The sequence below is a fragment of the Manis pentadactyla genome, chromosome X (assembly GCF_030020395.1).
Source record: "Manis pentadactyla isolate mManPen7 chromosome X, mManPen7.hap1, whole genome shotgun sequence".
Lineage (NCBI taxonomy): Eukaryota > Metazoa > Chordata > Mammalia > Pholidota > Manidae > Manis > Manis pentadactyla.
Genome location: NC_080038.1, coordinates 147,151,311 through 147,172,232, shown reverse-complemented (window position 1 = coordinate 147,172,232; position 20,922 = coordinate 147,151,311). Strand labels below are relative to the sequence as shown.

General features: G+C 43.0%; 1 protein-coding gene and 2 non-coding genes across 3 annotated transcripts; all 3 read left to right on the top strand.

The window, feature by feature from the left end:
* Positions 1 to 9,072: 9,072 nt before the first annotated feature.
* Positions 9,073 to 20,732, top strand: DKC1 (dyskerin pseudouridine synthase 1). Its single transcript, XM_036923547.2, has 15 exons — positions 9,073 to 9,295; positions 10,046 to 10,113; positions 10,554 to 10,640; positions 11,993 to 12,084; positions 12,300 to 12,484; positions 13,101 to 13,165; positions 13,552 to 13,678; positions 13,904 to 14,034; positions 14,458 to 14,601; positions 16,268 to 16,388; positions 17,207 to 17,325; positions 17,768 to 17,871; positions 18,356 to 18,434; positions 19,320 to 19,445; positions 19,847 to 20,732. Exons 1-15 carry the CDS (start codon positions 9,280 to 9,282, stop codon positions 19,910 to 19,912), a joined length of 1,530 nt encoding a protein of 509 aa, XP_036779442.1. The 5' UTR covers positions 9,073 to 9,279; the 3' UTR covers positions 19,913 to 20,732.
* On the top strand, positions 14,133 to 14,267 carry LOC118931302 (small nucleolar RNA SNORA36 family). The gene has a single exon (XR_005032322.1). It is a non-coding gene; the product is annotated as a small nucleolar RNA SNORA36 family (small nucleolar RNA).
* LOC118931303 (small nucleolar RNA SNORA56) lies at positions 18,147 to 18,275 on the top strand. The gene has a single exon (XR_005032323.2). It is a non-coding gene; the product is annotated as a small nucleolar RNA SNORA56 (small nucleolar RNA).
* Positions 20,733 to 20,922: the final 190 nt, after the last annotated feature.

Here is a 20,922-nt window from a genome sequence, read left to right as displayed (position 1 = left end):
TTTCATTGTATATTTATATGCAAAATATAAAACTATGCCTTTTAGAAGACAACATAGGAAAAAAAACATTTGAGGCCTAGGACCTGTTGATGAATTTTTAGACATGACACCAAAACCACAATCTATAAAATAAAAAAAAGATAAATTGGACCTCATTAAAATTAAAAGTTGCTCTACAAAGTACCTGTTAAGAGTATAAAAAGACAAGGTACAGACTGGGAGAAAATGTTTGCAAACCACATATCTGCCAAAGGACTCATATCAAGAGTATGTAAAGAACTCTCAAAATTCAACAGTTAAAGAAAGAAAAAGAAAACAGTAATAATCCAATTAGAAAATAGATAAAAGACAGGAAGAGACATTTCACTGAAGAGGAGGCAAAGATGACAAATAAGCATGTGGAAATATGTTCAATGTGATATTGACTAATGATAGTCATTAGGACATGCACATTAAAACCACAGTGAAATACCACTACATGCCTATCATAAAGGCTGAAATTTAAAAAAATCAGCAGTATCTCCACATTGATTTCCTGACCCATGGAATAAGGCAGTCATGGCAGAGAGGTCCAAGTGGAAACCCCTGGAACTCCACCTTTCTACCACAGTGTGAGTCAAAAGAAATAACACACATCTTATTACACTGATGGACAATGACTGAAATGGGGTGTGGGGGGGGGACTCGGTAATATGGGTGAATGCAGTAACCACATTGTTTTTCATGTGAAACCTTCATAAGAGTGTATATCAATAATACCTTAATAAAAAAATTTTTTTAAATACCACATACTTAGGGGAAAATGTCAGAAATTAGTTACATCATCAAAAAGATATGAAAAGGGAAGGAAATTCCTCTCACATCCCCATTTAATTCACCAGTTTGACCTGCACAGCAGTTGGTTATGTCTCAATGAATGTGGTAGTTTTAAGCCAAGGCTCCCAAATTCTTTAACATTCCTCTCTTTGAGAGATTGGGTTGATACCACCTCCCCTTGAACCTGGGTAGGCTTGTGACTGTTTCAACTATGCAATCCAGTGGAAATAATGCCATGAACTTCCATCATCAAGTCACAAAAGGTTATGTAGTTCTATGCCCTATCCACTCTAATACTTGCTTGTGGAGTCCTGAGCCATCAAGTACAGATTCTGAGTACTCTGAGGCTACCATGCTGTAAGGAAGTCGAAACCACAAGGAGAGGACATGTGTAGTAGATACTGTAGTTCCAGAGAAATCTGGCCTCCCAGTTGACTTCTCAGCATAATTGCCATCTGTTGGCATAATAACATAGTTTCAGGATGGTTTGTTATTCAGCTTACAGATTATGCTGAGGAGTTCAGACATGACATAGTGAGAATGTCTTCTTTCTGCTCCATAATGTCTGTGGCCTCAGCCAAGATGACTCAATGGCTAAGGGTGACCAGGTGGCTGGAGTCTATAATCCCTGGAAGCTTCGTCACTTACATGCCTGTTACCTGTGTTAGGATGCCTATTCTGATGAAAACAACAACTCAAAACCCCAAAATCTGTGGGATGCAGTGAAGGCTGTGCTAAGAGGAAAGTATATTGCAATACAGGCCTACCTCAGGAAAGAAGAACAATCCCAAATGAACAGTCTAAACTCACAATTAACGAAACTAGAAAAAGAAGAACAAATGAGGCCTAAAGTCAGTAGGAGGGACATAATAAAGATCAAGGAAGAAATAAATAAAATCGAGAAAAAAATCAATGAAAGTAAGAGCTGGTTCTTTGAGAAAATAAACAAAATAGATAAACCCCTAGCTAAACTTAATAAGAAAAAAAGAGAATTTATGCACATAAACAGAATCAGAAATGAGAAAGGAAAAATCACAATACACACCACAGGAACACAAAGAATTATTAGGGAATACTATAAAAATCTATATGCTAACAAACTGGATAACCCAGAAGAAATGGACAAATACAACCTTCCAAGACTGACCAAGGAAGAAACAGAAAATCTACACAAACGAATTACCAGCAATGAAATTGAATCGGTAATCAAAAAACTACCCAAGAACAAAACCACCGGACCAGATGGCTTCACCGCTGAATTTTATCGAACATTTAGAGAAGACCTAATAGCCATCCTCCTTGAAGTTTTCCAAAAAATAGAAGAGGGAACACTTCCAAACTCATTCTATGAGAGCAGCATCACTCTAATACCAAAACCAGGCAAAGACACCACAAAAAAAGAAAATTACAGACCACTATCCCTGATGAACACAGATGCAAAAATACTCAACAAAATATTAGCGAACCAAATTCAAACACACATCAAGGGGATCACACACCATGACCAAGTGGGATTTATTCCAGTGATGCAAGGATGTTACAATATTTAGAAATCCAGCATCATCATCCACATCAACAAAAAGAAGAACAAAAACCACATGATCATCTGCACAGATGCCGAAAAAACATTCAACAAAATCCAACATCCATTCATGATAAAAATTCTCAACAAAATGGGTACAGTGGGCAAGTACCTCAACATAATAAAGGCCACATATGACAAACCCACAGCCAACATCATACTTAACAGCAAAAAGCTAAAAGCTTTTCCTCCAATATCAGGAACAAGACAAGGATGCCCACTCTCCCCACTTTTATTCAACATAGTACTGGAGGTCCTACCCATGGCAATCAGACAACACAAAGAAATAAAAGGCATCCATATTGTCAAGGAAGAAGTTAAATTGTCCCTGTTTGCAGTTGACATGATATTGTACATAAAAACCCCTAAATAATCCACTCCAAAACTACTAGATCTAATATCTGAACTCAGCATAGTTGCAGGATACAAAATCAATACGCAGAAATCTGTGGCATTCCTATACAGTAATGATACACTAGCAGAAAGAGAAATCAGGAATACAATTCCATTCACAGTTCCATCAAAAAGAATAAAATACCTAGGAATAAACCTAACCAAGGAAGTGAAAGACCTATACCCTGAAAACTACAAGACACTCTTAAGAGAAATTAAAGAGGACACTAACAAATGGAAACTCATCCCATGCTCTTGGCTAGGAAGAATTAATATTGTCAAAATGGCCATCCTGCCTAAAGCAATCTACAGATTCAATGCAATCCCTATCAAAATACCAACAGCATTCTTCAATGAACTAGAGAAAATCATTCTAAAATTCATATGGAACCACAAAAGACCCCAAATAGCCAAAGCAATCCTGAGAAGGTAGAATAAAGCTGGGGGAATTATGCTCCCTGACTTCAAGCTCTGCTATAAAGCCACAGTAATCCAGACAATTTGGTACTGGCACAAGAACAGACCCATAGACCAGTGGAACAAACTAAATAGCCCTGATATAAACCCAAGCATATGTGGTCAGTTAATATATTATAAAGGAGCCATGGACATACAACGGGGAAATGACAGCCTTTTCAATAACTGGTGTTGGCAAAACTGGACAGCTACATGCAAGAGAATGAAACTGGATTATAGTCTATCCTCATACACAAAAGTAAACTTGAAGTGGATCAGAGACCTGAATGTAAGTCATGAAACCATAAAACTCTTAGAAGACAACATAGGCAAAAATCTCCTGAATATAAACATGAGCAACTTCTTCCTGAACACATCTCCTCAAGCAAGGGAAACAAAAGCAAAATGTTAACACATGGGACTACATCAAACTAAAAAGCTTCTGTATGGCAAAGGACACTATCAGCAGAACAAAAAGGCATCCTACAGTATTGGAGAATATATTTGTAAATGACATATCCAACAAGGGGTTAACATCCAAAATATATAAAGAACTCACACGCCTCAACACCCAAAAAGCAAATAACCCTATTAAAAAATGGGCGGAGGATACGAACAGACACTTCTCCAAAGAAGAAATTCAGATGGCCAACAGGTACATGAAAAGATGCTCTACATTGCTAATCATCAGGGAAATGCAAATTAAAACCACAATCGGATATCACCTCAGTTAGGATGGCCAACATAGAAAAGAATAGGAACAACAAATGCTGGCTAGAATGTGGAGAAAGGGCAACCCTCCTACAATGCTGGTGGGAATGTAAACTAGTTGAACCATTGTGGAAAGCAGTATGGAGGTTCCTCAAAAAACTAATAATAGAAATACCATTTGACCCAGGAATTCCACTCCTAGGAATTTACCCTAAGAATGCAGCATCCCAGTTTGAAAAAGACATATGCACCCCTGTGTTTATTGCAGCACTATTTACAATAGCCAAGAAATGGAAGCACCCTAAGTGTCCATCAGTAGATGAATGGATAAAGAAGAGGTGGTACATATACACAATGGAATATTATTCAACCATGAGAAAGAAACAAATCCTACCATTTGCAACAACATGGATGGAGCTGGAGGATATTATGCTCAGTGAAATAAGCTAGGCCGAGAAAGACAATTACCAAATGATTTCCTTCACTTGTGGAGTATAACAACAAAGCAAAACTAAAGGAACAAAACAGCAACAGAGTCACAGAGTCCAAGAAGGCACTAGCGGTTACCGAAGGGAAGGAGTTGGGGAGGGTGGGTGAGGAGGGAGAGAGATGGGGATTAAGGAGCATTATTATTAGCACACATAATGTAGCAGGGTTGGGGTGCATGGGGAAGGCAGTACAGCAAGGAGAAGACAAGTAGTGACTCTATAGCATCTTACTACACTGATGGACAGTGACCACAATGGGTGTGGGGGGGACTTGATAATATGGGTGAATGTTGAAACTACAATGTTGCTCATGTGAAAGTTTCATAAGATTGTATATCAATGATACCTTAATCTTAAAAATCTCACTTTAAAAAAATAGAAGTCAAAAGCCAGAAATAAACATTTAATAGAAGACATGGTCTGTTTGTATCAGCACACATGCAAGTCGATGTGACTATTCTAATAATTAAAGAGTCCAGTAGCTACATATGCTTACTTGAGTACACTTATCTGTGTTATGATTTAAATATGCTCATATGGTGAAATGGTTTATTTTACAAACATTTATTTAATTGAATCTGACATTTCACATTCCTATGTATTTAATGCATTGACTTGGACTATGTGATTAATAAAATGTATCTAGTGTTTGCTCTAAAAAAATGCCTATTCTGGCTGTTTCATATGAGTGGGATCATACAATAGTTGTCCCTTTGTGTCTGGCTTATTTCATTTAGCAAGATGTTTAAAGGTTCATCCATGTTGTAGCAATGTATTAGGACTTCATTCCTTTTTATGACTGAATCATATTCCATTGTATGGATAGACCACATTTGCTTATCCAATCATCTGTAGATGGACATTTGGATTGTTTGCACCTTTTGGCTGTTATGAATAAGACTGCCATGAATGTACATGTAAAGGAATCTGTTTAAATACCTGTTTTCAATTCTCTTGGGTCTATACACAGAGTAGAACTGCTGAATCATATGGCAATTCTTTGTTTAAACTTTGAGGAACCAGCTGACTGTTCTGCCCAGCTGCCACACTGTTGTACTTGATGGTGGAGTGCTGCTGTTCACACCTGACTTTATGGCTTGCTTGGTTAAACAATACCCAGTTCATGATGTGCAGCTCAGATCTTAACATCAGTCATTCAGTTTCAATCAAGGATCAATGCAAGTCCGGAGCTTTTCCTCCTAGCAAATTAGTTTATGTGTGTGTGTAGCTCAGAGCTTCATTATTATCCCAAATTCCAAAGGCCTAAACTGTGATTCTCTTATCAAGGCTTGGAAACACCAAGCACTGTGCTTCTTTCTTAGAAGCACTGGGTTTGATATACAGCAACTTGTTTTTCTCTTTAGAGGGACCATCTCAATATGCCTCAGCCCATCAAATGTCCAGAAACTTCATGGAGGTGTTGGGCTCCTGAGTTTTCATGGGGCTTATCTCTCACCCTGTGGTAAAATATTTGCCACTTCCTATACATTAGGCCCAATTATCATGATGTCATTAATGTAGTGGAGTAGCATGTCTTAGGGTACAGTGAGATGATCAAGGAAGTCCCCAGAGATTTAATTATGATAGTGTGCCAGAGAATTGAAGAGACAGTACCAGGGGCTTCTTTGTGGGCCTTTCTTTGAATAACTGTCCTCAGTTCCTGAGTCAGGAAGCCCCTGTGGGAATTTTTCCAACTGCCAATTGTGTTTATTCCAATAATGCAATCAGGAACCAGGGAAAGAGCCATGGAGTGGGGGGAGCCCACAGTGAAAGGGGTATGAACTGAGTCTCCATCTCTGACCAGTGGACCACAGTGGCATTCTATGTCCCCCAGGGAAAGTAAGAGGAAGGTTTAAAGTATACACTTGTAATGTCACTTGTACCTGGCTGGCCTCACCTTCACTTGAGGATGTTGACCTTATGAACTGACTGGGTCCAGAAGTTAGATGAGAGGCCATGACTTTCCACTGTGGTGATTTGAGGCAGGCTGCCATTCACCAGACCTAGAGTATTTGTTACTGGGGTTGTAAAGATCATGCATTACCACACGTGGCCTATTAACAGGACACTATGATCAATTAGCCACCACCAAAGATTTCTGGGGGAGAAACCACTCTGGGTCCAGCTGCCAGTCCTGCTGCCTATCATCATACTCATCCTGTTTCTATGAGATTTAGTGCCACCACTTGGCCTCTGCTGCTCCAGGATCCCACCATTCCTACTGAGAGTAGAAGCCTGTTTCCATAGCAACACCTCCCACCTCCTGTCCCAGACCAGCTTTCCAGAACCTTCACCAAAGTATGTCTCAATGTTTTGATGAAAGGAATGTCCTTTGAACCCTCTCAGGGGATGTAGTTAAGGGGTAAGCCAGTGGGATGCACATGACAACTCCATTCCAACATTCCCACCTCCATGAGTTTTGGGATTGGAGACAATGAGGGATGGGAGGAGTTAGGGCACAAGGAGAATTAGCATCCCCTTGCCCAATAACTGACAAGATGGTTTGCTTACAAGATCTCCACGAAAGGCAGGATCAGCCTCATCAGACAGGGAAGGACGAGCTGTTTCTACTGGTAAGGAAATGTCCATGGGTTTCTGGGTTCCAAAGACACAAATTCACTCAAAAAGTACGTACTGCTAAGCATCTGCTAGGAGCCTGGGATATAGCAGTGAACAAAACAGACAAAATTCTGCTTTCATAAGCCCAACATTCTAGTGAAGAGACAGACCATAAACAAGGTACATTTAATGGCGGACCGAAGAACAGGTGCAAAAGACCTGAGGTGGGCAGTGTGCTTGGAATAGTCCTGAACAGCCAAGAGACAGTGAGTGTGCCAGGAGGAGGATGATAGGGCATGAATGGAAGGAGATGGACTCAGAAAGAGAACTGGTGGCAACCATCATAAGCACTTTGGCTTTTACTTAGTGAGATGGTATATTAGGTTCCTGGGGTTGCCATAACAAATTACCCCAAACTGGGAAGTTTTAAACAACAGAAATTTATTCTCTCACAGTTCTGGAGGCTGGAAGTCTGAAATCACTCCAATCTCTGCTTCAGTCTTCACATGGTCTTCTCTTGCTCTGTCTTTTCCCTTCTCTTCTAAGAACACTTGTCATTGGATTTGGAGTCCACCTGAGTAATCCAGGATGATCTCATCTAGAGAGCCTTAACTTGATGACATTTCCAAAGACTACATTTTCCAAATAAGGTCACATTCACAGGGTCCGAGGTTAGGATCTACCTTTTGGAGGACTACTCTTCATCGTACTATAGGTGGGAAGCCACTGAAGGGCTTTGGGCAGAGGAAGGAAATAGCCTGACTTATAGTTTAATGGATCTTTCCAGCTGCTGTATGGAGTAGACACTATCGTTGGAAAAAGTGGAAGCAGGGGGAACCTGCAGGAGGCCACTGGAAAAATCTAGAACCATAATGACGGCATGGACTACAATGACAGCAGATTCTGGATCTCTTTTGAAAACAAAGCTGACAGGCTTTGCTAACGGAACGGATGAAGAGCACTGGGAGAAAGATGAAGTCCATAGGAGAACCATCAATGAATACTTGAAACTCACTCAGTGAAATATGTACCACTGAAGCATTACCGAATAAGGAGGGAAGTAATGAACTACTCATGGATTGGCTGATATTGCGGACTTTGGTTATGTATAAAAAGTCCATTTAGATTATTATTATTATTGCCTTGGCACACACCAAAATAAATTCTAGATAGAATAAAACAGGAAAAACAATCACTTTTTTTTTAAACCACAGTAAAAAGTGAAAAATTTCTTATCTTTGGATGGCAGAGAAGGAATGGAAAAGAAGCAATAGCTGTCCTCTTTTGTCAGCAGCAACTCATTAGAAAAGATAATGGCAAAAGATTCCATTTACAATCACAATAAAGAATTAACTAGGATCAGTCAGGTTCACAGAGGCTGGGTTAGGAATCACTGCTTGAGAGACAAAGGAGTGAGAAGGGCAAAGACAGAAGAGGACTTGAACCAGGAGCCGCTACTTCCTGGCAATACCACAGCCACTAAGTGACCTGACTATTGAGCACCTGACGTGGGGCCTGGTTGTGGAGTCAAATCGAGGTGTGCTAGTTACGTGTAATAAATACAACATAAAGACTTGGCACAAAAATCCCACTCATATTGTGCACTGCTTACATGTTGAAACGATAATATTTAGGATCGCCCTCTGAAATAAAATTCATTATTAAAATCAATTTCACCTTTTTAAGTTTTTTTCCAAGTGGCTGCCGGAAGATTTAAAAGTCCACAAATGGCTCGCGTACTCTATTCCTACTGCCCAGCGTCGCTGTAGTGGATGGGAAGTGCAAGTAGCAAAAGGCTTTTAAACTCTCTGTGCCTCAATGTCGTTTTTCAATCGGGACTGAACCGATACCAACCTCAAAGGGTCGGCGAGTGAAAGCAAAGCACTCAACCGTCGCTCAGGTGGGCAAGACCTGGTTAAACCCCGCAAAGGTGAGGGAACACCGGCAGATCAAGGACCACAAGCTTACTGCCCGTCGGAGCGGAGTGCGCAGGCGCTCCCAGCGCAGGCCTCCGGGTGCGGGCGGGGCCCAAAGCGCATGCGCGAAAGCGCCACCACGGTGCAGAATCAGCCAATGAGATTGCGCGACTGGCCCGCGCGCCTGGGGCTTCTCCCTCTCTCCCAGCCTGGCACCGCCCCACTCCGCCTCGCAGCGCCGCACGCACAGGGCGGCGCGCGGGTGGGCGGGTCCTAGCGGGGCGGCCTGACGGCGGTGGGAGTCTATGGTCGCTTCCTTGGCGGTGGCTCACGCGGCTTGAAAGCTCTGCGGGGTAATATGGCGGACGCGGAAGGTAAGGGTAGTTCCCACACTGGTGGCCAGATTGAGGGCCAGCTCCACCAGCTAGGAAAGCTGAGGCGGAGGGGAGGCGGACGGCGCTGGGGCCGAGCCCTCTGGTAACTCTACCCGCCAAGCTGGTCCCGTCGCCTCCGGGCCTCCAGCCGGCGTTTGCCTCCTGGCCTTGGCACCGCGTGTGAGGCTAAGAGCGAAGGGTCCTCGCGGTGACATGGCGCTGCGAGGCCCGGTCCTCCCGCCGACGGCACGGCCCTCTTAGCGTGTGTGTCACTATGCTGGCATCAGCCATTCTGGCGACCCCGCGGTTGTGGAGACCTAGTAGCGCTTGTGCCGGTGCCACCCCGGATGCCGCGGTGAGCGCCATGCGATGAGGGGAGAAAAAGGGACTGAGGGGCTCGGGCGTGGGCGTAGCTCCAAGTCGCAAGAAAGCTCTAGAGGCCACACGCCCATGAGGTCAGTTGATCGGTCACTTAAGGAACTTTCTGGGCCTATAGGCCAAGCACTTCTGCGGCATGTGTAAGCCCCACTGGGGCCACGTGGTGACTGCGGAATGGAAGCCGACACGTGCGACTGCTGGCAGTCAGTTACGGAGCCGTGCAACCCACGCGTTTGATCTTACACAGTTTTTTTTCCCCAGTACTTGTAGACCAAGCATCCATTTTCTGCTTGCCCTGATTTTGTTCTCTATTTTAGACTTTGCTGTCTTCATTTCCGGGGAAAACTCCCAAATCTTGTGGTTTTTTTTTAGTATTTATTTTGCCGAAGAAGCATAAGAAGAAAAAGGAGCGAAAGTCATTACCAGAAGAAGATGTAGCAGTGAGTAGGACTTGACTTTGCTTTGACTAGAAAGAAAGGCTACATAGATAAAAATTACAGAAAAGGGCTGTTCTTAAAGGTTTATAAGGAATGGGGTGGCATTCGGTGGTGGTTGTCTACACAACCCTGGCCAACCTCAGTGTCTCCTGTCAGGTATAGTTCACTAAATGGTGCGGACCATACTAACTGCTCTCCCTGGAATTCTTTTTCTTATCCCACCTGCAGACCTGCCATCCCTCTTTCTCTTTAAGTATCTGTACCCATCTTGGTGGAATGTCAGTTACCCTTCTGAGACCCCAGTTTAGTTCTTCTCTTTACCTTGGAGGTGCCAGAAAACAACTCTGTTGTTTCTTTTGAAAGGCATAGACTCCCATGGTAGCGATATAATTGTTAGAAATCAGGTGGAAAGTCTAATAGGGGGTGTTTCTCTCCCATGGAAGGAAATACAACACGCTGAAGAATTTCTTATCAAACCTGAATCCAAAGTGGCTCAGTTGGACACATCTCAGTGGCCCCTGTTGCTAAAGGTATGTGGTTATGTGTCAGGTCTGTGCCTAGCTTCTACATTATTTCTGAGTGTTAAACAGTTCATTAACTGCTTAATGCTGGTATCCTTGAGTTAGGAAATGCCAGATAAAACAGTCTAGAGAAGTGCTGAAGGTATCTGAGGTAAAGGACCAGGCTATTAATTTAATTTCCAGTGCATACAGCACTTTGTAGACTGCAGTTAAATGTCGCAACAATTAGTTCTCAGTTTCTAGAATTAACTCTGCCTTATAGATGTCTTACAGACCACTTGGAGTAGGACCACACTTGGAGTAGGACTCCTTTAGTCTTTTGAGAACATGGACTTTGGAACCAGACCAGTTTGGGGCAGGACATGTGTGACCTTGGGCCAGTTATTTCAACTCTGAGGCTATATACTCATGTTATCTTCTCTTAGGAAGGCAAGCTGAGGGCTGCGGGAGGTAATGCATGAAACATGCTCAGCCATAGTGCCCAGTATGTAACATGGCCTCTAGAAATTATTAACTATTATGTTAGGCTTTCAACCGGCTAGCTCAGTAATGAGTTGGATTACAAATTTCACAAAAGATTTAATGGACACCACTGATGAGATTAGGAGAAAGGGTTAGGGTAGCAAAAGTTAGCAAGATACTCTTGACAGATTGGTTTAATAAACTAGTATTTATGAAGTAAAAGATGAGATTTGCTTATATAATTCAACACAGTTGAGTTTCTCTTTGGCCAGATGTGTGTGCCAGTTAGTATCTGTTTTTGCTGTTGTAGGCCCTGGGGAGTGTGCTAATGAATTAGCTTGGCTAGGTCTCTACTATCATGGAACTTAAAATCTAGGGGTAGAAGATAGGTGAAAAATAATTGCTATTTGTGTTAAGTTCCATGACAAAACTAAACTGGGTGATATGAAAAATGGGCTTCAACTGAGGGGAGCTTTTTCACACCAGTGGTTGAATGTGGCAAGGGAGGAGTGAAAAGGAGCAGACATAAGATGGGAGCATCTGGAGAAGGAACAAGTTGGTCATGTTTGAGAATCATTGTTGCCAGTCCTCAGTTTGGCTCTCTGGTCCTTGAGAAAATCAAAGCTAGTCCTATGTGTAAGCCTGCACCACAAAGCCCAATCTGTTCTGTAATATCCCAAAGAACTCTGTTTCTAGAAGAGTGATCAAATGTGTGCTAATCTTACTCATGGGAAATTTTCTAGTATAAAGGCTTAACAGTCTGTCACAGCAGATAATGAAAACAGGAGCAAAATCCAAGTTCATGAACTTGAAGGGTAACCATGTCATGGTTGATGGTGCTGATTTGTTTATATATGGTAATAGTTTATTAAGTTTACTTTCTGTTCTATCTTTTCTAGAATTTTGATAAGCTAAATGTAAGGACAACACACTATACACCTCTTCCTTGTGGTTCAAATCCTCTGAAGAGGGAGATTGGGGACTATATCAGGTAGGTGTGTTGGGAGCAAGCACTATTCAAACTTCATTGTTTTCAGAATGACCTGTTAACATTAGTTATTTAAGATGGTAGTGGCATCTTAGAATGGCATTATCCTGAATATCATATAGCCTGTACCCATGGTGAACTAGTACTCTTTACTCTTCAGATTCAGTTTTTATTGGAGGATCAGAAGTGATGGCATGTTAATTTATTTTTCATTCCAGGACAGGTTTCATTAATCTTGACAAGCCCTCCAACCCCTCTTCCCATGAGGTAGTAGCCTGGATCCGACGAATACTTCGGGTGGAGAAGACAGGACACAGTGGTACTCTGGATCCCAAGGTGACTGGCTGTTTGATCGTGTGCATAGAAAGAGCCACCCGCCTGGTAAAGTCACAGCAGAGTGCAGGTATGTAGGGAAGAGGTTGGCTACTTTGAGATTGGAAGGCGTTCTGCGTTTCCATTCCCTTCTGTGTTTTGGCGTTTGGAAATGATTTTTCATTAGTTTTAAAAAAGTCCTCAGCAGGGATACTCCTGGTTTCTATGTACCTTCTGTCATCTGCCAGATCCTGGTAGGTCTGCCTTGGAGTTCCAGGTGCTAGACGTGTGTGCATCAAACCAATTAGGTCTGTTTCTAGCACTGAGGCAGAGCTGTGTCCGACTGTAGCTCTGGGCTTCTCATTCAGGCTTCTCTTAAGTCCATGCTGCTGCTTCTGCCTGAAGTGCCCTTCCCTCATTTTCATCTGGGATAATTCTCCCACTTGATCTTGCAAGGTTTTTTCCAAGCAACACTGGGTGTTCCAACTGTCCTTGTCAGCACACTGAAAGTTAATTTCCAACAAGAGAAAGTGTCTTCATTCCTCTTCTCATGTCTGTGCCATGAAATCTGTCTTGTTGCAAATTTCACAGTAATAGGTGGTCAAACTGCTTGGTTTTCCTACTGTACAAAACTGTATTGGTATGGGCACACATAAAATACAGAAAACTCAGTGGCCACACCTGACTACTCTTTTGTCATTTTTCAGGCAAAGAGTATGTGGGAATTGTCCGGCTGCACAATGCTATTGAAGGGGGGACTCAACTTTCCAGGGTAAGTCTGCAGATAATTGTAGGGAGGACATCTTTTGGCAACTTGAGTCTCTGAGCACCTAGACATCTGGGGACAGGTCTGCTTTTCTGCCTGGCCTCTCTCACACCCTTTTTAGTGGGCTACCCTAGCCTGCCTGGACAGGTGACTGCAGATGACAGGGGCAGTTCTGGCCACATCGCTTCTGAGGAGAGGGTTCTGATCAGTACTGAGCCATCATTAGTTGAGGAAAGAGCAAAAATTGAAAAGGCATTTGAAATATTAAATGATTCAAAGAAGCCTTTTGTGTTTCAGTTTTATTCTTAAACTCCTAAAATATGCCCTTTGACTTTATTTCAGAGAGTCCATGCAGTGAGTCTTTACTTTGGTTTGTGCTTTTCTTTTCTAAGGCCCTAGAAACTCTGACAGGTGCCTTATTCCAGCGACCCCCACTTATTGCTGCAGTAAAGAGGCAACTCCGAGTACGGACCATCTATGAGAGCAAAATGATTCAGTATGATCTGGAAAGACGACTAGGTAGGTTGTTAGGCCTATGAGGAGCTGAATTGACATGGACTACACGTGGGTAATGCATTCTTGAGAATTACATTCTCTTGTTAAAAGAATTAGCATATAGTATGGTCATGGCCTATTTCCATCATCTCTAATCTCATGGGCTCAGATAAAGAACTCTGGGATTCTCAATTGGTGGTGTGTTTACTTTGGGAAGATGTGCTACTTGTGTGTATGTGTGTGTCTTAGGAATCTTTTGGGTGAGTTGTGAGGCCGGCACCTACATCCGGACACTCTGTGTACACCTTGGTTTGTTATTGGGAGTTGGAGGTCAGATGCAGGAACTTCGGCGGGTTCGTTCTGGAGTCATGAGCGAAAAGGTAACACCATGGTGGGGCTAGAAGTTTTAGAGCTGGCACTTAATATCTTCCAGCCCTTGGTGGAACTCCCACTTGTCTCATGTTCTGGAAAAGGCCATTTCCAAAGTGTTGAGTTCAGTTCAGGGCAGCTTCCCTGTTCTGTTAATTAAGCTTTGGGACATTGAAACATGGACTAGGGTTGGTGATTGGACAAAAGCATTACTCTTTATTCATTGACCTCCCAGCCTACAAAAATGCCTGCTTAGATTTAAATACCTCAAATACTGTAAGATGTCTAGAAGAGGTGATCCTGAAAAGACTGAAGACTAATGTGCTCGAACTAGCAGACAAGACTAAATTGATTTGGTTTTTGGAAATTTGGAGTCCTTGGACAACTTAAGATAAAATGGCACAAAATAATTTTCATACATGGCTGCTTTTCAGGACCACATGGTGACAATGCATGATGTGCTTGATGCCCAGTGGCTGTATGACAACCACAAAGATGAGAGTTACCTGCGGAGAGTCATTTACCCTTTGGAAAAGCTACTGACATCTCATAAACGGCTGGTTATGAAAGACAGTGCAGTAAGTTCTGGGTTTCAAGTCCATGTTTGGACAAATTGTGACTAAAGCTGAGACATGATCCGTGTTGTGAAAACTTCATTCTACTTAAAGAGATGAAACAATGTGAATTTAGGTTTATGATTTTCCTTTGTGTTTACTATTTTTTCTGGTTTTGTAGATTTGATACTGGATTCTTCCACTCTTGAAATAATGGAAGCATTTATGATTAACTTTATTAAATCAAAACCAAATATTGTAAAGTAAAAGTTTATTGCTAAGCTTGGTTCCATTTCAGAATAAGGTAAATAAAGTAAACATTTATGTTAAGAGTTTTTCCAAAGTAAGTAACTTGATTCAAGAAATTGTGGCTGGAACCTGGTAGTTCTGCATGTACCTAAGAAATCTTGATTTATTTCAATTATTGCTAGAAAAGGTTATCTTGATGGGGATAAAAAGTTGAGACCAGAGCGTTTCCGAGATATGGTATTTCTCCTTTAGGAATTTAGTAAAGAGTTTTATTCTGTTTAAATTGTAATTTGAGACAATGAAATAAATGTCACTGAGCTTATCAAGCCTGTTTTCTTAGTGTAAAACTAAATAACTTCATTGAGAGTAGTCCTCTTAATGATGCATGTAAATAATATAATTATGTCTGTTTGGATCTCCTTAGTAGTTATTTATATAAAGGGATGAATTTCTCACTTCCTAAGTGCTCCAGAATTTTCTAAGTAGGCCTTTTTTTCTAATGGTGTAAGTTCAGATTGTCTCTGTGGTCAAGTGCATATTCAAATTTTGTTACGTACTATGTAGCACTAAAAACTTCTCTAACTTTGAAGGTTGTAAGTTTCTACATAGATATAATTTGAGGTTGATCATTATTCATATTCACATCTTCAGTTATATAGATGATGTATCTTTTGTATGTTACAGTTTGTAATAACAGACAAAATGAAAAAGAGGTATGCTAAAATGCCACTATGATGATTGAAGAACTTAATCACATAGAACAATGTAAATGTCCTATATATACCTCCTTATACTGGGGTCAAACTGGTGGCTTCTGGGTATATGGAAGAGGAGGGTGGAATATGGTCAGCAAAAGAGGTCTAGGTTAATGAAAACAGGATGGCACGAGGCAGAGGGATGCTTTGATTGCCACTGAAATCAGGGAGATGTGGCACTTGTGTTTATTGCTCTATTAATGTGTCAAAATTTGTGTGTGATCGGTTCAACAGGCCTCAGTAATCTTGCTTATCAGTTACTTGGTCTATTATTACCCAGATCTCCCAATAAAGCTAATACGTTCTCCCACTTCTGTCAGGGTTTTTTTTTCCCCCTTAGTGCTAAGGGATAGAGAAGAGCAATTAAAGAAAACTAAGTCTGGGTTTGGGTTCAAGATGAAAATATCTTTAAGTCCCATGGACATAGGTGGAGTAGTTATTGAAAGTCCTCTTGGACATGCTGCTGAGTCAACGTACATGGAGTGCCTAGCCTATAGTGGGGGGTTGTTCATATTCTCCATCCCTTCGTATGCTGGACTGCGAGCACTGGCTATGGAGGCTGTGAGCCCTAGGGGACGTGAGCAGGTCCCCTCTCCCTTGTCTTCTTTTGGTCTGGTGTAGGGGTGGAGGGTAGGACAGGGGCTAGTGCTGTGGCTGGACCTGTCCTTGTTGGTGCTACCCTGCAGGTGAACGCGATCTGCTATGGGGCAAAGATCATGCTGCCAGGTGTTCTCCGATATGAGGATGGTATCGAAGTCAATCAGGAGATCGTGGTCATTACCACCAAAGGGGAAGCAGTCTGCATGGGTAAGGGGGAAGTTACCCTCATTCCTTCCATGCCTTCATAGCCAGGCTTACTAAGAAACAGGTCTACAAGTCCTGGCCCCTTGGGTTGATCTAATTACCTTGGGGCCTGGAGGGGTGGTCACACTGAAGGGCCATGTCAGATGGGCACAGGTGATGAGGTAAGTGGGGTCTCCCCCTTTCCTACTGACTGCTGGTGGAAGCCATGTCTCAACAGCTTGGCTCTCCAGTGAGAAGATGGGGAAAATTTGCTAATAGCAGTTAACTTGTGAAATCTTAGGTATTATCAGACAGTCCCTTAAAACCTCAAATGCTCCATGGCTCTAAAGGGGGTGTGCATGCCATTCCGTGTGTGTGACCTGAAACCCACGCCGGACGTGTGTAACTTTAGGGTGCATTGTTGAGGTGTGCCATTTCCTTCTGGGCTGTTGTCCATGAACTTGGAGCCCTCCATGTCTGTCTTTCCCGCTCAGAGCTGAGGAAAGCATGCTGCTTTGTTTTTGGTGCAAATTAGGCACATTAATGAATCACTCTGATTGACTTACTAAGAGGTGTTCTGAGGACCTAGGAAGGATTTATTGGTGTTAGTGTAATAGTACCAGTATTTTTTTAACTTGGTAAATTGAACATGATTTCAAAGACTTTCTTCCCATAATGGTTGATTTTCTCCATATTAACATCCATAACAAAGAAAGCCTTAATAGGCAGTAGAGCTTAAAGTGGGCTTTAAAAAGTTGTATAAAACAGCAGAATTTGGGCTCATCAGTTGTCAAGTCTTTGCCCCTTCAAGTCATTCTTTTATCTTTTCCCAATGCCTACAGCTATTGCGTTAATGACCACAGCAGTGATCTCTACCTGCGACCACGGTATAGTAGCCAAGATCAAGAGAGTGATCATGGAGAGAGACACTTACCCTCGGAAGTGGGGTTTAGGTCCAAAGGTAAGTGGGATTGGATTTGTACTGTGTCATGTTTTTTGTTTTTGTTTTGATTTGCTTTTTATGTTGTTGAATATTCACTTGGTATGTCCCCATTGCCACAGCCATGCCTTGTGCTGGGCTCTGGGGAATCTGCAGTGAGTAGAAATAGACCCATTGCAAACTGTACTTTAAGTATAATGGGGTGAAGAAGATGGTTTTCACTCAAATTGCACGATAGAATGGTGAATTTCAGCCAAGTTGAGGTCTTACTGAGAAGTGTAGAGATGTGCCTGGTACCTCGAGTCCACAGTGAGGGGTTTGACGTGGGTAAGGGATCTCCACTTGAGCCATGCCAGTGCAAAGGACGTTAGATGTTGATGGGGAAGAGTCTGACTGGAACAATCCTAGTACCTGCTTCAAGTATTGACACTACCATGATGTCAAAATCCTGATTGTCCACTAGGCAAGTCAGAAGAGGCTGATGATTAAGCAGGGACTGCTGGACAAGCATGGCAAGCCCACAGAGAGCACGCCTGCCACCTGGATGCAGGAGTATGTTGACTACAGGTGAATGAGTCGACTGCACTGGGGATGGGAGGGTGGAGAGCCCAGAGGGGTAGATGCAGCATGCTGACTTACTGGATGAGTATGTCAACTATGAGTGAGGACGGGAGGTCATGGTGCCTGGGTTGTCAGAAGAGGGATGGGTTTGGTTTGGAGAAACTCGCTAAATGCAGGCTACCATGGGAACCCATGGGATGGCTCATAAGGCCTGGGGGCTGCAGGGTAGCAGCTGGTGCTTCAACCTTGACTGCCTGCCTGGGCCAGTTAGGGAATTGGGCCTGCAGAGCAGTGATCCCTTTCTAGCCTGGCTCATGGGACTCTAGAGGGAATCAGTCTGCAACAGTAAGTGGTAAATTCTTCTGTCCAGCATGGTGGACATGTGGTGGCTTTAGACTTGCCAGATACCATGGATTACCTGTGGATGCAGCAGTATCCCCATGGAAAGCTGTTCAGTGAATCTGACCTATTGCCATATCTCCTCTGCCAGTGATTCTGCAAAGAGAGAGGTGGTGGCTAAAGCAGTAAAAGCCCCAGAGGTAGTCACCGAGGCAGTAAAGGCCCCAAAGGTGAGTGGCATGCTGTGACAAGTTTGGAATGTGCTTTGGGAAATGATTGGCCTGTCTTGGTGACTTTGTACAGTCCAACCATGTATCCTGCCTCAGTGTGGTAGGGCTTCCTGCCTAGGGGTGTGCACCGTGGACACAGACATTGTATCCCATCCCAGGGCACTAGTTTCGGCTCACCAGACTCTAACTTGTTCTCTGTTGTGTCTGCTGGGAGGAGTGTGGGTCTGGGAATCAGACTGGCTCACAAGCAGAGACAACACTGGAACAGAGTGGGGGGTGTACATTACTGCAGCCCCCACCCTGGGTCAAGTGGCAGCATAGTTATGTTGAAATCAGAGCTGTCTGAAACTCAACGGAGCAAAATGACTGACAAAAGATGGACAAACACCTTTAGGCAGCACCTGCTCAAGTATTTCAAAAATCAAAGCTGGTGGTGACAGCCTGGCTTCCTAGGGTTGGGGAGCACTGGTTTTAGAGCACAGAATGACATGTCTAAACCCTTGGGCCCTTGGGAGACAGAGTGACCTTGAATGAGCTGTCTGGGGAGAGCTTCCCCTGGCCTGCTTTGGGCCTGCCAAATGTGAATTCCCGATTGCTTGCCTTTGAGGTCTTGTGGGAGCACTCCTCAAGGGCATGTCGTCCTACTTTATAGTCCCCAAGCCCACACTGCTGCTTTGTGCTCCTGCTGTGTCCATGGCTCCCTGGTCTTTGGGGAAGAGACCATCTTTTCTTGGTAAACTGTAAACTAAGGCCTTGTGAGGATGATGACTTCCTGTTTGATCCAGTTAGGATCTTTTCTGCTGGCTCCCCTCCTTCTGACTTACTGAACCTTTCTCATCCATTTTTGCCCAAGATCTAACATTTGACTAGTTGTTTCCACCTTAGCGGAAGCGCGAGAGTGAAAGCGATGAGACCACTCCAGGGGCTGCACAGTTGATCAACAAGGAAAAGAAGAAGAAGGACAAGAAGGCCAGAGCTGCAGGAGAGAGGGCAGGCGAGCCGGGAGATGTGGTGCGCACAAGTGTCTTCAACGTGCTTGGGCTTCGTCCTTGGAAGGGACGGACTGTGCCCAGCCGCTGCTGCCTTGGTTACTTGGGGAGCTGCCCTGTCTTCCAGAGTGCCTTTGCTCTGCACTGCCCCTGTGCGGTGGACAGAGGCCTCAGCATTTGATAAAATTGTTGGTGGCGTGTGGGGAGTATGTATAGCTTGGGAATCTGAGTGGTTCTATCTAGGCACTATTTGGGGCATCACTGAAAAAGCTCAGGACTTTGTGTTGTGTGCAGAATTTATTCAGCCTAGAGTATATTTACAGATCTTACTTGACTATGTGGAACTTTTATTATTTCCTTTTGGGAGAATGGCAGTGGTTCTGTTAACAGATGCTGTGAGCTTTCTCTTTGTCTTTCTCCCAGGACAGTGACACCACCAAGAAGAAGAAGAAGAAGAAGAAAATAAAAGTGGAAGTGGTTTCTGAGTAGTGGACCCCACTTGAAGTGCTGTGTCCAGTTGGGAGGAGAAATTAAAGCCTTATTGAGAAAACATAGTTCTTTTGTTCTTGAGGGAATGGGACACAGGTCCCAAGAAAGGGGATATACAGGGTTCCAGCACATTTTAGCTGCTACCTGCGACTTCAGTGATGTTACCTGGTGTGGTCATCCCATCTTGTCCTACTTTAAGGATATGGGTGAAAGTGGCAGATTTGACACCATCCACTTCTCTGCCTGGAAGAGTTGGGAAGCCTCACCTGCAGAGCTAGCACTGGCTGGTGACCACGAGCAGCTATGCCCTGTGCCCATTTTTAACATGCCAGTCCTCTCCTTTTTGGTTCCTTCCAGTTAATGTTAGTAGAAATTACTCAATGCATTGGTATACAGCACGTAAAAAAGAAGTAACAACCATGGATCTCTGATCTGGTGTGAGCCACTTCTCACCCTATATTGCCCTCCTTGTTAAAGCCTGGCAAGGAGTCACGTTCCATCTTGTGTGTGTCCAGTCCATCTGGCCTACCAGGCCCCTGTGCACCTCCCACCTGGTGTGTGCAGCCTCATGCACCTAAATCCATCTGGCTGTTGTGTTTGCAATAAGCCAAAACCTTTGTGTGTATGCTTGTCCTAGCCCTCATTTACTTTCAAAGGATAATTGGTCACTGCTGAGAAAGGAAGTTATAATTATTAAAGTGTACTCAAGTTTTTTTAAAAGTATTCCTGTTGGATTTTCTAATTGTTGGTGATTGATTGCAAACTAGTGGAACAAAGTATTTTTATTAAAAACCTGGGGACCTTTATGTCCTATTTGAAATTTGATGCTTTTCCTTTATTTGGTTAGTTTTTTTTCTCTGGTTCTATGTCTTGGAACAGTCATTATGGGCTAACACCTGGCATGGGATCAAATATTCTGGAATCTTCAAGACATTGACTAGATTTAAAAAGTAATCATCACAAGTTCAGCAATCTTCAAAATTATTGAGAGAAGAAAGGTGTAAAATATT